General features: G+C 39.8%; 1 protein-coding gene across 1 annotated transcript in view; it reads right to left on the reverse strand.

Moving 5' to 3' along the window:
- KLHL2 (kelch like family member 2) overlaps positions 1–16,218 on the reverse strand; it is a 97,267-nt gene extending 81,049 nt beyond the window's left edge. Inside the window, exons 1-2 of the mRNA XM_077752736.1 lie at positions 16,099–16,218; positions 4,151–4,257 (exon numbers count right to left, since the gene is read on the reverse strand). Of these exons, the coding sequence (XP_077608862.1) occupies positions 4,151–4,257; positions 16,099–16,136 (145 nt within the window). The 5' untranslated portion in view covers positions 16,137–16,218. The remainder of the gene's footprint in view (positions 1–4,150; positions 4,258–16,098) is intronic.
- Between the last annotated feature and the right edge of the window lie 2,589 nt (positions 16,219–18,807).

The following is an 18,807-nucleotide window of genomic DNA, read 5'->3' on the forward strand; positions in this document are numbered from 1 at the left end:
AACCAAAAAATCAGGGGCACATGGAAAGCTCAAGCTCAGTTGGTTAAGTGACCGACTATGGCTGAGGTCATCATCTCTTGTTTCATGAGTTCAAGCCCCACATTGGACTCTGACAGCTCGGAGACTGAAGGCTGCTTTAGATTCTGCGTCTCCCTCTCTCTCTGCCCCTCCCCTGCTCATGCTCTGTCTCTCACCCTCTCTCTCAAAAATGAATAAACAGTAAAAAAAAATTAAAAATAAAAAGTCAAGTGTATGAAAAAATGCTCAACATCATCAGTCATCTGGGAAGTGCAAATTAAAACTACAAGAGATCCCATTTTACACCGAGTAGAATGACTACATTTTAAAATAAAAATAAGTGTTGATGAGGATGTGGAGAAAATAGGAACCATCCTACAATAACAGTAGGAATGTAATATGGTGCACCTTTGAAAACAGCATAACAGTCATTTTTAAGTTTAAAGAAATTTACCATAGGACCCAGCAATTCCACTCCTAGGTATCTACTCCCATGAGATATGAAAATAAATGTCCACACAAACAACAGCACATGGATATTCACATCAGCATTATTCTCAACAGCCAAAAATTGGAAACAACCAAAACGTCCATCAACCGGAGAATGGACAGCCCAAATGTGATACATCCACACAACTGTTTATATTTAACAATAAAAAAGAACAAACTCATGATAAATACTATAACACAGAAGTAATTTATATATATAACCCCAAAATCATTAATGTGCAAATAAAAATGTTCCAAAATTGATTTATGGTGATGGCCGCTAAGTACATTTACTAAAAATCACTGACTACTATGCTAGAATTGCGTAGATTTTATGATACATAAAATATGCCTCAAAAAAGTTGTGAAAAAAACACAACGGAAGTATTCAACTCATTTTATGTGTATCAGAAATTAATATAGTATCCCTATTTTGCATTCACCTTAAAATATCGTGATCTAAAATTTGACGTGTAAAAGGTATATTCTCAGTCAAAAACAGGTTTCTGTTACTTCTGCAAGAAGTACCCATCTGCCAATGAACTAATGAACTAGGAATACTTAGGGAATCAGAATGTCTTCAGGGCCTGTCATTCCTATCATTAGGCAAAGCCCCCTTATTCATAAATTGGGTATAAGCTAAAACATTGTGAAATGTAGTTTAGATCATAAGGTAAACAGAAAAGGAAGACAAAGATATATACAACAAGAGCTCCCATCTCTATTTAGCACTCACGTCTCTGGATATCTAAGGCTCAGGTAGATTGGAGACTCTAAGTACTGCCTTTTGAAGGGAAGGAATCTAACCTTGATCTTGCAGTTTTAAGTTAATCACTATATATTTGTGTAGCTCTACAGAAAAGAAAACATTCATCAAAAGAAATTCTAGTCTAAGCCTTCCTCAATCTTCTACTCTTACAAAATATAGGGACATTTAGAAATTTAGAGTAAAAAAACACAATGCATCATATGGTATTCTTATTTTTTAATTTTCTGAGGAACCTCCATAGTGTTTTCCATAGTGGCTGAACCAATTTACATTTCCACCAGCAGTGCACAAAAGTTCCTTTTTCTCTACCTCTTTGCCAACACTTGTTATTTCTTGTCCTTTTGATTCTAGCTGTTCTGATAGGTGTGATTTGCATTTCCCTGATGATTAGTGATGTTGATAACCATTTCATGTGTCTGTTGGCCATCATTGGTCTTATTTGGAAATGTCTATCCAGGTCCCCTGCACATTTTTTATTGAATTATTTGGTTTTTTGGTACTGAGCTATAAAAGTTCTTTATATATTTTGGATTTATATAAAAAGAAAACATCAAAAGCATTCATTCAAACAGATACATTTACCCCTATGTTTATTGCAGCATTATTTACAACAGCCAAGATATGAAAGCAACCCAAATGGCCTTCAGTAGATGAATGGAAAAAGAACATCTGGTATACAACAGAATATTAGCTATAAAAAAAGAATAAGATCTTGGCATTTGTGCCACCATGGGTAGACCTAGAGGATATCATGATAAATGAAATAAGTCAGACAGAGAAAGATATACACCATATATCATTTACATATGGTGTCTAAAAAACAAAACAACAAACAAGCAGAAACAGAGCCATAAATACAAAGAACAAACTTGCAGTCACCAGAGGAGAAAGGGGGGCATGATAGGCAAAAGGGGGGAAAGGGAGTGAGGGATACAGTTTCTAGTAAGGGACTAAGTTATGAGGATAAAAGATACAGCAGAGGGAACACATGCTATAATATCATAGTATGGTGACAGATGGTGGCTACGGTTGTTGTGAGCACAGCATAACACACAGAGACGCAGAATTACTATGCTGTACACCTGAAACTAACACAACACTGTGTGTCTGCTCTTCTTCAATTCAAATAATAATAATAATGACATAATTACTGCCAAAATTAATTATGGATTTTTTGTGCCAAGTAGAGTGCCAAGAAATTCACATGTATGATCTCATTTAATGTTTACAAAAATCCTACATAGTGGGTAAAATTATCATCCCCCTTTTCTCCAGATGGGAAAACTGAAGCATAAATTGATGACAGGAGTTTCCCATGGTTTCCAACAAGGAAGTAGCAACAGCAGTGTCATGTAAGAGAATGCCACCTACAGGGGACAGCCCTATACTAGGGAATTCCTAAATTAGGCTGACACATTGCAGCCAGAACCTTCCCCTCATAAACCTGGAAAGTCTGTTTAGAACACTATCCAGGGGAAATAAATAAGATGTAAGATGTAAACCACGAGACTGAAATGAACATAAAAATCTGACTAGTTCCACATCATTAGTATTGACGTTTCAAATCAGCCTCAGCTAAGGCACCCTCCCAACTTGACTCACAGCCCCTGTTACCCTTCCTACATTTTCGATTATTTAACTCTGTTTAGGAACAGCAAGGCTGCAACAGGCTGAATAGTGAGGGGCCTCCAGACTCACCTCTACTCCCAAACCACTAAGCCCATCCTCTTCGCGTGGCCTTCTATACTTCTCTTCATCAGTGTGAACACTTTAAACCTATCTGGCTTCAGGAAAGGTCAGATCCCCTTCTCTCAGAGCTGCCCATCACAGCCTTCTCCGTCTGCATCACTGTGTAGGCACCCAGATCTTCCATACCCTACTACATACGTAAAGTGTGCATGTTGTTACTGGGGGTGGAGGCCACACTTACACTCTTGTAGTATCTAAGCAAAGTGTTAGGCACAAGAAATACTTCATGATTTCCGAAGTAGGAATATCTTTGTCATTTGTGCTTTTTCACGTAACTATATTTGTATTCATAAGTGCTTTGTTTTGTTTTTTTAAGAGAGAGAGCACACGAGGTGTGGGGGTGGGGAGGAGAGGAAAAGAAAAGAGATCATAAGCAGGTTCCACACTTAGCATGGCGCCTGACACAGAGATTGGTCCCATGACCCTGGGATGATGACCTGGCCAAAATCAAGAGTCAGATGCTCACCCAACTGAGCCACCCAAACACGCCTATATTTGTAAGTATTTTGTCTGTCCTACCAAGTTAGTTTAGATTATAAACTAACTGTTCCAACAGACAATAACTTCATTTCTTTGTACAGTAATATATGTTTAATTTTTTAAGAGAATGAGAGCAAGCAGAAATTACTTTTTTTCCAAAAGTACTAAAGTCATTCTATATATTTTTATAGTTACCTAAGTGATCACCCTATTTTTTTATATATATTTAAATCAAAGGATGTTAAATAAACATCTCTTTATTCACTGTAAACACTCAATGAAGCATATATGAAAATCATTTGAAGAACAATGGAAAACACTAAAAGCATTTTTCTTTTGCCAAAATAATCAATTGCTAAAAGTTGTTATAATTGCCAGGAAAATAAATTGGGCTGGTATATGTAAATATAAATACAAAATTAGCATAAAACTGTTGAGTATATGAATACAATGGACATGAACACACATGATTATAAAACCAAACAACAAGGAGGAGGAACCTGAAACAAAGCAAGATCGCTTCCTGCCATGACAGTACTTCATTTCATAACAATAAAATATTAATAAGAAAAGAAAGTGTGGCAAAGAAAGAAAGCCCAGATCTGTATACATTTGAAGAACACCCAGAACTAAGACATTTCATACCTGTAAACATGGCATGAAAATAAGGACTACAGGCAGCCAGCACCACTCTGTGAGCAGAGATCTCCATGTCTTCAGCCACAATCGTGACATCACACAGCAAGTTTTGACTGTTCACAAAGCAGAGAGAGAGAAAGTTTTAATGATACTGATAAAAACTGTATTGAACATGCTGTGCAAAAGGGAGATTATAGTAAAAATTATAAAATATCACTCTCTTCTGAGGTTGAGACTTTTAAAACTGCCATCCTTTAAAACAGAATTCCTAAAGTGAAACACACAGAAAATGGTCACGACGAAGACCCGTCGTCATGCATTGGGCCCTCACTCAGAATCTTGCCTTTGTTCAACAGAGAGATCTTTCCCAACTTGATTACTGATTTCTCAAACTAAATAAATTACTGGCAGCAAACCATCAATGGATTGTAAAAGGGGAAGATGTTTGAATTAAGAACAGCACCAGCAGAAGTGGCAGATGGCAGTCTGACATTAAGATGAGACAAAATAAAATGTATGTAGAAAACCAAATTGGGTCAAAGTACCAAAAAATAAAAAAAGATACTTAAAATGATGCTGGGTCATCAAGCAAAGGTAAAACTATATTCAATTACACCCACAATTTAAAAGGCACCGAAGCCATTTGAAGCTTAACTTAATCAGAACATTTTACCAGTGCAAACTATCTCATCCCTCAAAGCTGGAAAACATTACCACATACAAAATTAAAAAGCATTTTGTTACCTTAAAACAAACCATTATTCAGCAAGCATAATTATACCTCCAGTTCTGAAATATCCATTTTGAGCTATTCAAAACCATGTGGTGAACACTTTCTACATTCTACACAAGCTGCTAGATGAGATTCTCCAGCTAAATAAGAATGTCACAGAATATCTTTTTTGGCAAAAAGTGATGCTGATGCTTATTCCAGAACAAGCTAGGAGGCTCCAGCCTAAAACCGACCATACTGGTAGTCATGTCATTAATAACTGAAACAGGCGTGGTGAGCCCAAAAATCCTTTCCACACCTCAAATACCCAAGCATGAATGTGTGTGTACAGCACACACAGGTCACTCTCACCTCCCCCTCCACTATTCTATTTCCTACAAGGGTGGCCTGCCTGCTTGCTATACTTTTTCTAGTACCTCACAAGCAATATTTTCACATGACCTTAACCAAATCCTTAGTTTCCCACTTTTCTACACTGCTTACTTCTGTAGAGTTCACATCAAAAGCTTTTGGAGATCCTACCGGCATTGATTTTCCCTCTGTCTAGGAGAAACCGTAAGAAAAAGGAACAGTGCAGCACTGGTGTTAACTGGGCTCCAGGGCCTCACTGCTGATGAGCCTGCTGTGTCCTTTAGACCAAAGTATGGCTTATGGGTGTCAATTTAATGGCTCACGATGCTGTATGAGACATCAGGCAGGTCCCACACTACAGTCACGGACGTTAGTCATCAAAGGTGGCCTAAGGTCACTATTCGTGATTCTTCCACTGTAAAAACTGACAAAGTCTATGTCTGCTCTGAGAATATAATAACCATACTGCAATTCTATGAATTCCATGGATTCACAAGTAACCAGGGTGGGGAAAGTCAGTGGTGGATACTATGCAAGAGCTTTACCTGCATGTATTATCTCATTTAGGACCCACCACAATCTTATGAGGTAGGTATTATTATGATTTTCACCCCCAAAATGTACAGCTGAGGCATTCAAGATTAAAGATGAACATCAGCCTTAAGTCCCCACTTGTGTCGATGCCGGGATTCAAATCCATAGAGACTGGCTCCAAAGTCTTTCGACACAAAACCACCTGTGTATTTTTAAGACTTATTAAAGCCTGAATAAAATGGAATAAAAAGTATAAATCAAATAACATCAATTTATTATTTGACATACTATATACTAGAAACAATTTTTTAAAGTTCTATATATATAGTTTATAAAAGGTCTGATTTTAGTGGAGTTCTAGCACTACCTCTACAAGAATATTTAGAGAAATCAAATTCAACAAAGCACTGCAAGATCATCTCTGACCTTAAGGAGAGGGGCGCCAGGCTGGCTCAGTCAGTTAAAGCATCCGACTTCAGCTTAGATCATGATCTTGTGGTTCATGAGTTTGAGCCCCATGTCAGGCTCTGTGCTGACAGCTCAGAGCCTGGAGCCTGCTCCAGACTTTGTGTCTCCCTCTCTCTCTGCCCCTCTGCCACTCATGCTCTGTCTCTCTCAAAAAGTAAACATTAAAAAAAATTTCTTTTTTTAAAAAGGAGTCTAGCAGAAAGGAACGGCAGTGCCAAGATTCCAGGATAAAGTGGAAAACATCATTGTAAAGGTGCTATGGGGGAACATCTGAATCAGACTGGGGGTGAGAAAAGTCTTCCTGCAGCTACTGGCCTTAAGCTGAGTTCTAAAAACAAGTAAGCATTAGCAGGATAGAGAAGGAGCAAGAGAACTCCTAACCCGAGAGAACAGTATGTGCTACTGCACAGAGACATGAGGCAGCACAGCACAATGGGGAACCTTGGAAAAAGAAAAATAGAGAGAAAGAAGGGCGATCGAAGAGGAGGTCAGCAGAGCTGCACAGTCTCTCAAGGACGGGCCGGTCAGGTTTTCCTACTGTGGCCAGCGCCTCTGGACACAACTCAAACATGAGTCAAGTACATCTTTATGCCGATTTTCCTTTTGTCAGTGGTAATCCTTCTTAGTGCTCTAAAGTACTAAGTTCAAGATGGAACTCAAGTGGAATCACACCTGAACACCCCAAAATCACATAATTAATTACACTTAGCTTCAATTACAATTACTTATTGATTGAAACCATCTAACATAACACCTGCTGGCTGTCACTTAATTAGCTCAGCCTTACTAGCTTATTAGCTGATGACAGTTTAACTAGGAAGGTAAGAAACACTGCCAAATTAGTATGTAGCCACATCCTGGGTTAGGTCACAAAGAATCTAAGGGTCACATTCTAAAACAATAACATATTTAGTTCCAGTGCTTCATTTTTTATCTTTTTGTATTCAGCAATAATATACTTTATTTTTTAATGTTTTTTTAATTTTTCAATATTTATTTTTTTGAAAGAGAAACAGAGCATGAGCAGAGGGGGATCAGAGAAACAGGGAGACAAGAATCTGAAGCAGGCTCCAGGCTCTGAGCTGTTAGCACACAGCCTGACGAGGGATTCTAATCCACAAACTGTGAGATCATGACCTGAGCCGAAGTTGGATGCTTAACCACCTGAGCAACCCAGATTCCCAAGAAATAATGTATTTTAAAAACAGCATTCAAAGACAAGAGAAACCAGCGGCGTTTGGGTGGCTCAGTGGGTTGAGCGTCTGACTCTTGATTTCAATTCAGGTCATGATACCAGGGTCATGGGATTAAGTCCTGAGTCAGGACCCACACTTAGCATGGATTAAGATTCCCTCTCTCTCTCTCTTCTGTCCCTCTCCCTGGCTCCTGCTCATTCTCTCTTTAAAAAAAAAAAAAAAAACACAAGAGATATCTGACAAATCCTTTCTTTCAGCCAGTGTGTATCTGAGTATGGCCTTTACCTCTTTCCAATGTGTACGTTCATTAGAAATACAATAACTTTTGGATGAGGAGGAGAGAGCTACAAATTAGAGTGAGTTTCTGAGTTTATGTTCCAATTACCTGAAATCCAATGAAAGAATGAACAGTAGAAGGAAAAGTCTTCCAGAATAATAAGACAAATAAAGTTGCTATTTAGCAAAATTTGCACTTATTCATTCATCAAACATCCAGTGTGGCTACTGTGTGCCAAGCACTATGGTCATTTACCACAATAGCAAGACAAGGTCCATGACAGCAAGGAGTTCCCCATGGAGTGGAGAGAAGCAGACAAGCTGACAGGTAAGATGAAGCGGGTGTGGCATGTTTGGGAACATTATTAAGAGGGGCCAAGCCCAACCTTAAGGAGGATTTGCAAAGGAAGATGCCTCTAAGCTCAAATACAGAGAACAAAAATTATATAGGCCTTATGTAACACTCAAATTGCCTAGAAAAATGAAAGGCACTCCAAAACCTAAATGAAACAGCATCATGCAAATTGTTCCTTCTCAGGAAAAATACTGCTTTGAAAATTAATGAAACATGCCTGACATACCAAGCCATCCTTCAGTTTCCTGACACAGAGTCATGAATTCCTAAGGCTAGAAAATCCAATCGCTGCTGTGTATGTATCTTCTTAAAGGAAAATATGCCATCAGGCTCTCAGGGGTCAAAAATAATTAGTAGTCAGTGAAACAAGAATTGACTTTCTACAGGAAGTGGGGTGTGGTGAGGCAATCACATGGCATCTGTCCATCTTTCTTCCTCAGGTGCCACGGAAAACCTAAAGGCACTGCCTACCACATGGAGTGGACTCGGAGTAACATTAAAAGTGCCAGGCTCCTGAGATGAGCTGTCAGCCACCGCCGAGTGGCAATCCCCAAACCATAGCCTAGGAATGCGTCCAAAGTCATCTCTGCAGCAGCAACAGGTGTTAGGATAAAGAAACAATACCAAGACATAAAAAAAACGAGGCAAGGGGCCAGAGGTCAAGGAAAGGAGGAAAGAAGCCAAGAAATTTAAAAACTGGTCAAGAAGCAGGGGGTGAGCCAGATGTAGAGCCGGCTGTGTCAATGAGTATGGGCCACTTGGCATGAAGGGAGATGAGCTGGTTTAAAGGCAAGAGGCTTCACAACTGCTGACTTTACTTAGCCATATTTAACCAAAGCTCCTCTAACTGACAATTTCACTTAACAGACAAGGAAGATGCAATCTGGCTTATAATGTCAGTAATCTCGGAGATCAACACAACTTCACGGCCCATGTCACCGCTGTCTTCCTTCTTTTTCTTCCTAAAACCATGATGGTTCGATTTTGATACGAATTTGAATTTCTGTGGCAGTTAAGCACAGGGAAAAACTCAGATGCTGGGTTTACCCAACACAGATTCACCACCACAGAAAAAGTCCTGAAAAACATTACATCCCGCTCAACAGGTTTGCACCTGCTAAAATTTTCAAACAGGAAGCAGAAAGTGGTGGCAATTTGGAAAGTTGTAGGAAAACCTACTACAGTCAATAACTTAGAAACGGCTTTAAACTAGTAAAGGGTCCCAGAATATAGAGATTATTCTTTTCAAACAGAATCAAGACAGCAGAACGACAGTTAAGAAGACAGTGAGGGGCACCTGGGTGGCTCAGTCAGTTAAGCATCTGACTTCTGCTCAGGTTACGATCTCGCGGTTCATGAGTTCAAGCTCTGTATTAGGTGAGCTCAAGCCCAGCTTCCGGCTCCCTCACTGACAGTGCAGAGCCTGTGTTAAGATTCTCTCCCTCTCTCTTTGTCCCTTCATGGGATTCTCTCTTACTCTCCTTCTCTCTCTGTCCCTCAATCACTCGTACCCTCTCTCTCTCAAAAAAAAAAAAAAAATTTACAAAATTTAAAAAAGAGTGACAGTGAAAAGTGACAAAATGGAGCCCCAGGAAGACAAGGGGGGAAGTGTGTTACTGGATACCTGCAGAGAAGGGAAGGTAACATCTCCAGATTTGAGGACCTGCAAGAACACTTGGTCAGGGTTGAGAGAAGATGCCAACAATAATTAGAAATAAAGAGAAAGAAGAGATTAGGGAGAGAGAAAAGCTGGTGGGGAGAACAACAACTGAGAAATGCGGAAGGTAAAGGATTTCAGGGGTGGGGAACAGTAATACAGAGATGAGTTTCTGAACATGCGGATGAAAAGCCTCTGTGGTAGAAAATGTAGGATGTATATATACAAAGGAAACTTCCTCTTTACAAGATTTTTTAATTGGTGAAATAAATCATGAGGTACTCTTAGTTATAATAATTTAAGGAAAAAAGCTAGAGTAAGATCTTCTGATTTTTTATTTAAGAGGGCATAGTGAAAGCGGGCTCTGAAGCAGGTAGGTATTCAACAACATGGAGAAAGGGAAAAGAAACGAATTAGGTCAGTAAACTAATTTACTACTACCCATTATATGTATTCTTTGAAATGTTCAATGACCCTATCCATGCTCAATAAACACCACTTAAAAGAGATTAATCACATGTCCTTAAGAAACACTGCAGAAGATTACAAGTTAAAGTGAGACTAGAAGCTTCAAACTGTATCTTAAACTTTCTAAACAAATAAGTCTATTTGATTTAGGGCTCTCCCCAACTGCTCTGTCTTTCAAAGAATGTTTTATATCCTACTCTAGTATAACATGAAAACAAAACAACCTGACAATGTTTACTACAGAAAAGTATATATATTAGAGCAACTGAAAAATTCACACCGTATGTAATTTCTTGAAATCTCTTTTAAAAACAGTCATATGGGGTACCTGGGTGGCTCAGTCGGTTAAGCATCCAACTTTGGCTCAGGTCACGATCTCACAGTTCATGAGTTCGAGCCCCGTGATGGGCTCTGTGCTGGCAGCTCAGAGCCTAGAGATTCTGTGTCTCCCTCTCTCTCTGCCCCTCCCCTGTTCGCACTCCATCTCTCTCTTAAGAATGAACATTTTTTTAAAATTCATAAATATGTAAATTATATATATATAAACATACATATATAAAGATGTGAAGAGAAAGGTGGACTCATTTAATTAAGTTTGTTCTTTAATTCACTTGCCATCTAAGCAACCAAGTACAAATAACTCAAGAGCCACAACTCAAACTTTTCACAGATGCACAACAGATAACTTAATCCTACTGGTGATCTGGATCCATAATGTCTAAACGTCCTGGGGGAAAAATACAATAAGCACTCCTTTAAGAGGGAGCTTCAGGCTTTTTTGATTAAATTATATTCATAAAAACTGCTGTTATAACTGACCTACTATTTATGACTTACGTATGATATACAGAGGAGCACCTGAACTGCTTCAAATGATTTATCCTTAGTAAAAACTTTAATATATCCTTACTAAAAACTTTTAATATAACTTAAGGATCAAAATTATCTTCCTCCTAAATAAGCAACAGGTTGGCCCTAACAGTCACTGAAATTTTCAAATCTCAGATACAGTCTTATACCATAACCTAGAAAACAGAAGTTTTGTTTTTTTTTTAAATGTAAAGGCAAAAAGTTACCTCTTAACATCTTCTTTTTTGGGCCAGCTCAAAAAGCCCACAGCATAAAGCTCTCAATAAAACCTGTCTTGAGATTTAGTCTGCTTGTCTTCTCCACAGACTCAATATAGTGGTTTGTACATAATTAGATCTATTGATTCAATTTTGAAAATGTCAGTATCCTGAAAAAGTCCTACCCCCACCAATTCACGCTTGGGAAGTTGAAAGAGCTGAATTTCCTGCCAGAGATGCGTTGCTAAAAAGACCCGTTTTTTCACTCCACTGCCAGGTTGTGGCTCCAACACCATTCATCTTACAATGTGGCTCCCTATTTCAAAAACCTTCACTGATTCCCAGTGCCCACAGGGTTAAGTCCAAATTCATCACACTATTTAAACCTGCACAATTCTGTCCTTCTCCAGCTTCCTAACCTTTTCTGCACAGACTCCCCAGCACCAACTCTTGATTCACTTTATCCAACAAGCTGTCTCTCCCCGTTTCTCCCCTCCGTGGCCTATGCAGTGATCCAGGCCAGGAACTGCCTTTCCTCTCCTGTCCTTTGTATGAATCCTACTGCTCGCCATCAGGTCCAGCAGAAACCTCTCCTTTGGGCTGCTGTGGACTTCTACCGGGAACATCTTCAGCACACACCCTTTCCCACCTCATCCTCTCCTCTGGACATCACCTACAGCAATCTAGACATCCACAGGGCCCGGGCCAAGTCTGATGCTGTTTCTGGCTCCCGCACAGCTGCGTATGCTCGCTGATTTCAAAGGAGAACCAGCTGCTTACAAACACCTGTAGAATACACTGTTTAGAAGTGGCTGCAGGGTTTTTAAACCAAGTAATTTTAAGTTATTCAAGCTCATATTGAGCTAGGACAGGGGGCTATACCTGGGCCTCCTGCTTAAAAAAGAAAACAAAAAACTAGTTTAAAGAAAATGCCACATTCTTTTTCTATAAACTATAATTCTTGAACTTAAACTTTACAAAACTCCTGCCCACTCACCCCCAGTCCTCCAACCACATTTTACAACAACCATAATTGGAAAAAAGGTGTCTTTTACTCCTAAAATATTACTTCCATCAGCTAAACATTCATAAAAACACTCTCTAGTGTACAGCTGTTATTCTACCAGTGAGAGGTGAGGGCCCAAGAGCAGACCAGTAAGAACAAGGAAGTTCTCTCTTCCCAGAAGTCAGGAAGCCACTCTCAGCTACCTTTTCCTGGCAGCAGGAAGTTGATGCAATGGCAGGAAATCAAAGATTTTCTTTCAGCTGTTTAAGGAGTAGGCCTCTTCCAAGATATTTTTTTTAGTTACTCAAATGGGCCATAAGGGGCAAGAGAGAAATGAATGATGTTTAAAACTAAACAAAAAGAGTTCTGATGAATCACAAAGAAGAGTTCATTTAAAAAAACAACAACAAATCAGTTAGTGAGTTTATCAAAACAATCCTGGATACAGAGCTGGCAGTGAACACCCTCCGGCCATTTAAAGGTCGTTCTTTGTTCTGAAAATCAGCATCAACTAACTAGCCTAGGAACTAGGAACACATTAGTTCCTGAAATGGTACGACACAAAGAATAAAACATAAAACGCTGTTTCACAGCCATATAGTTCACACCCAAAACAGGACAAATAGGTACATGAAGGCTAGAACAAAATAATCCCAGGATGAAGCAAGGACATCAGTGCTATGCAGGTAAGCAGGAAAATCTCACAGACTCAGAGAATATCAGAGCAGCAATGAACCTCACATTCCATTTTGTCTCCTCCCTTCATTTTATAGTTAAGCCTAAAAGAAGTAAAACAGTTGGCCCAAGGCTAGAGTTTGTCCCTAAACTGGGGTCAACCACCTCAAGGGAAGGTGTCACCTTCCCCAAAGTTTAGTGAGTCACGCCTGGGTCAACAGAGGCCTACTCACACCAGTGGAAGGCCATGGCTATGGCGCCCCCACAGGAGGGGGTAGGGAGAGGAAATGTGAACAGGCTTCAGAAAAGTCAAGTCTTTCTAGACTTTTCAAAGGAAAAGAAGAGCCATTAAAAATCTCAGTCTTAAAATGACCAAACTAAGGTTGCCTGGGTGGCTTAGTCGGTTAAGCATCTGACCTCGGATCAGGTAATGATCTTGCGGTTCGTGAGTTTGAGCCCGTGTTGGGCTCTGTGCTGACAGCTCAAAACCCAGAGCCTGCTTCAGATTCTGCGTCTCTGTCTCTCTCTGTTCCATCCCCGCTCACACTCTGTCTCTCTCTCTCTCAAAAATAAACATTAAAAACAATTTTAAATAATCAGACTATTTTTCTTACTTTTCTTTCAGTTCCATTTAGTAACCGCTGCAGTTTACATTCAATAACTACTTTTAAAATGGGATTAAAAAACTAGAACAGCACACCCAGACCTGCTGAATTATCCCAACTGCATATTCTCCCAAAGACTAAATGAAAACATTAAAAATACTGTCAGGGCATGACTAGGAAGCAAATCAAGTATGTGCTAGTCAATTTAACCTTCTTGTCCCTCTCCAATCCACTCTCCTCCTAGCTGCAACTATGTTCTTTTAAAAAAACACAACTCTGATCAAGTCACTACCCTGCTTAACTCTCCAGTGGCTTCCTCCCATGACAACTCCTGATAAAGGCGGAATGTGCAAGGCCCTGAGTATGCTGGGCCCCACCTGCCCGCTCAGGCTCCTCTCTTGCAGTGACACTCCCCACAACCCCCACACACACTTCTCCCCGCCCCCCCACCCATGTATGCTCCAGCTGCCCAGCTGCCCCTCAGTTCCTCCAATGAGGCCAGCTCCCTCCAACCACCAGACTTGGGCAGTGCCATTCCCTGTGCCTGGAACAGTTTTCTAACCTCTCCCACCCCCAACCTGCCTTCAGTTCCTCACCTCTGTTTGGCTTTAGTTCTAAGCACAATTATTTCTATCTTCTCAAGGAAGCCTTTCCTGACCACTGTTATCAACCTTCACAGCACGAGGCAGCTCTCCTTTGTAGCACTTACTGCCATGAAAATTTACAGTAAATTATGTGTGTATTCCTCTGATTAATGCCTGCTTCCTGCATTCAACCATAAGCTATGTGTCTCATGCTCACCATTGTATCTCCAGCACCCAACAGATAAATATTTATTGAATCTTTAAGTAAAGAAAAAACAAACAAATGATGGGCCTAAAGGGTGGACTTTTAGGAAGACATAGCAGAGAGACTGAAGAAGAGTTTGTCACTCCCTTTTTTTAAAAAATGTTTTATTTATTTCTGAGAGAGAGAGAGAGACAGAGACAGCATGAGCAGGGGAGGGTCAGAGAGAGCGGGAGACACAGAATCTGAAACAGGCTCCATCCATACTCTGAGCTGTCAGCACAGTGCCTGACACAGGGCTCTAACCCACGAACCATGAGATCATGACCTGAGCTCAAGTCTGACGCTAAACCCACTGAGCTACCCAGGCGCCCCTTCTTTTTAGCCCAAGCTTTTATTATTTTTTTTTAATGTTTTATTTATTTCTAGGAGAGAGAGAGAGAGAGACAGCGTGAGCAGGGGAGGGTCAGAGAGAGAGGGAGTCACAGACTGAAACAGGCTCCAGGCTCCAAACTGGCAGTCAGCACAGAGCCTGACGCGGGGCTCGAACCCACGAACCGCGAGATCATGACCTAAGCGAAAGTCGGACAGTTAACCGACTAAGCCACCCAGGCGCCCCCCCAAGCTTTTAAATATATGTACTTTCACAAAGAGAACAATGGGGGGAAAAATAGAGGTCTTTCACAAAGGGCTGAAAAAACTAAACCAAGATGGTTAATACACACATTAGTCTTTTAATTAAAAAAAAAAACTATTCATTTTCCAATCAACTTTTAAAGTCACTCCTTTCATATCAGTGATTCTTAACATACTTGAGAATTACATTAACAATGGGCAGGTCACCAGTCCTCAAAACAACTGGTGTGAGTAGGCCTCTGTTGACCCAGGCGTGACTCACTAAACTTCAGGGAAGGGGACACCTTCCCCTGAGGTGGTTGACCAAGATTTAGGGACAAACTCTGGCCTTGGGCCAACTGTCTCATTTTTCCCTGACAGTTCTCTTTCCATAGTCTTTGCGATAAGTGAGAAACCAAGCCGTCCAATAGAAATATAGGATATATATGTAATATATAATATAATGCAATTCACAATTTTCTAGTAATCACATTAAAAAAGAAACAAGTGAAAATAATTTCAATAATATATTCTATTTAACCCAAAATATCCCATATATTATTTTTAAATGTAGTCAGTATTCTCAAAACTTACTAATGAAACACTGTACAATCTTTTTTGTACTAAATTTTGGAAATCCATTTTGTATTTTCTACTTACAGACATCTTTTTTTTTTTTTAATATAGTTTATTGTCAGGTTGGTTTCCATACAACATCAAGTGCCCATTCCAACAAGTGCCCTCCTCCATGCCCATCATCTATTTTCCCCTCTCCCCCATCCCTATCAACCCTCAGTTTGTTCTCAGCATTTAAGAGTCTCTTGGGGTTTGCCTCCCTCCCATTCCTTAACTATTTTTTTCCCCTTCCCCTCCCCTATGGTCCTCTGTTAAGTTTCTCCTGTTCCACATATGAGTGAAAACATATGGTATCTTACAGAACATCTTAACTCAGATTAGCCACATGTGGCTAGTTGCTACCATATCAGACAGAAAGCCTTATACTATTCATGCTTCTAATAAAAGAAAAAAAAAACCTGGAGAAAATGATTTTAATGTTCTCTATATCAAAGAACCAATAAGGCATGAAGAGCATATTCACTAGAAACAACTACAAAATAAAAGGAGGAGATCCATGGTTACATGTATATTAATGTAACAATACCTTCTTAATTCGTTCATGACTTTAAAAGCTTTCTTCATATGCCAAGGATTCACTGTCACTGGGCAGTGTTTTTCAGTATTATCATCTTTTGAATCGAGAGGCTTCTGATGACCCTGCTTTGTGCATCTGTACATAAAAGAAAAGGAAAAAAAAACAGAAAAGATCTTATTAAAAATAATTTAGTTCAGGTAATTAGGCTACAAGAGATACAACGAATCTCTCAAACTCATTTAGAGGAAGTCTCACAGTGTATCCCAATGTAAGATGAAGAAACAATTCAGGGCACTTTCTGATGGTCACTGTGATTTCAACAAAAAAGTGGGTAATCACCTCCATGGTGTCAAAGCTCTACCACAGAGGAGCTCAGAAAATTCAGGAAAAGTGGTTCAGCAGATACCTTGAAATAAAAATGCTGAGAAATGATCTCTGTTGGAAATTAACCTGCTTTTAACAATCCGCTATAGTCATACATTATTTACAAACCAAGACAGGAACAGAATCATATTTTACACAAACTTCAAAAATGTAGAATCGGATTTGAATTTTGCTCTCTACTGCCAGGCTATTTATCCCATATATTTCAGACCTACTCTTGTAATGAGAGATGAATCCTATTAGCCGAAGTTTATTGAGTATTTACTATTCAGCAGCCACTGTGCTGTTGTTTACTTGCATTATTTGCTTAATCTTCACAACAGTTCCGTGAACTCATTACTATTATTATCCCCATGTAACAGATGAAAAAATGAAGGCAAAAAATAATTTAAGTAACTAAATCATAGAGCTGGGTAAGAGCAAAGTCAGTCTGACTCTTTGAGTTCATTCTTTTCACTAATGTTCAATACCATTTTCTACCTTAAGCAATGGTATTTAACTTCATATTTAAACATAATTTTTAAGAGCAAAGACTCTAATTAATATTGCTGTATAAATTACTCTTTCGAGACTTGGGAGCAAAAAAATTAACAAACAAAATCAGGGTACCATGGCAGGGAGTGGGGATTAACTACTAATTGACCTAAGGGAACTTTTTGAGAAGACCATTGCACAACTCTAGAAATGTACTAAAAATCACTGAATTGTACAACTGTAATAGGTGAATTTTATGGCATGTAAATTATACCTCAATAAAGCTATTAAAGAAAAAAAGCAGGATACCAAATTAAGCCTAAAGAAATCACACTTGCATATATATCACACAAAGAACAACAGGCAAGCATCATTACTTATTGCCACATTTCTCTTCATTCCTCTTCCTTTCCTGACCTATTCTGAAAGAATCATTTATTTTTAAAGTATTACATTTCATGAATTCACTCAGCAAACATTTTTTGAATGCCAACTATGTACCAAGCACTACTCTAGGCACTTGGAATCCAGGCGAACAATGAACAAAAAAAGGCTCTTTCCTCACACAGCTTGGAGTCCAGCAGGGGCAACGACGAGGAGATGATATACAGAACAATCACTAAAATAGGAAGCACGTCAGAAAATGAGCTATGGATAGAAGAAAAAGAGCAGGGTAAAAAAAATCAAGAGGATGGAGTGACACAACTTGCACAAGTCAACAGGGTCATCAGGTCACCAACAGTCCAACTGAGAAATGTGACCTGAACCAGGACTAGGAGGTGAGAGAAGATCCAGAAGGAATGAAGAGCCAGAGCAAAGGCCTGTATGTGCTTGGTGTGTTCCAGGAACAGTGGGGCCAGGGCTGGGGCCGGGGGACAGAGAGGAGTGCAGATCACGTAGGGCCTATGGGACACCATAAGGACTTTGGCTTTTACCCTGAGTGAATAGGGAGGCATCCCAGAAGGGTGACACAATCCAACTTACGTTTTCAAAAGGATCACTCTGGCTGCTGGCTGAGACTAGCCGATGTGGGCAAAGATAAAAGAGGGTTAACTATTTAGAAGAGTCAGTAGGGGATGCCAGAGCTTGGAGCACGGTAGGAGCAGTGATGAGAAGTTGCTGGGTTCTGGGTATATTTTAAAGGTAATGCCAACGAGATTTGTTGATGAAATGCATGTGGCACATCAAAGAAAATCAGAATGACTCGAAATTTTTTGGTTTGAGCAACTAGAAAGATTGAGTTTCCATTAATTGGGATGGGGAAGGCTGCAGGTGGAACCAGGCTGGGGGTAGGAAGGTCAAGAGCTAAGCCTTCATACATGTTGGTTTTAAGACACCAGACATCCAAGTGAAGACATCAAATTGGCATATTAGAGTCTAGAATTGGATAGAAAACTTCAGCTGGATAGAAACGTGGGGGTCATTGATTACACAGAAGGTACATGAAGCAATGGAACTCAAGCACTCAAACATTAATGTAACCTCCATCGTTAACCACAGATGCTATCCTTGCTCGGTCCTCTGTTCCCCAAGAATCAACACTAGTTGAGGCATCTGATTCTTCGAGGGTTGGCATACCAGAAGTGGAGATAAGTCCTGTTTCCCCTTCATGTGAAAGATTTTAAAGGGTGCCTTACAAGCAAATTGGTACAAGACCCTGACTCCATGGGGTGAGCCCATAGCTGGAATGGGACATTCCTGGAATGTGAATGGACGGTACATCCTACTCCCTGTGGCCACATGTGTGTGTGCATGCGTGTGTGTACGTGTGTATGTGTGCGCACATGTGTGTGGAGAGGGAGAGTTACACTGGCCTGAGAAAAAGAGCTAGAAAGTCTAGAAGCCAAAGATGAAAGAACA

This window comes from Crocuta crocuta, unplaced genomic scaffold, assembly GCF_008692635.1.
Source record: "Crocuta crocuta isolate KB4526 unplaced genomic scaffold, BGI_CrCroc_1.0 scaffold346, whole genome shotgun sequence".
NCBI classification, from domain to species: domain Eukaryota; kingdom Metazoa; phylum Chordata; class Mammalia; order Carnivora; family Hyaenidae; genus Crocuta; species Crocuta crocuta.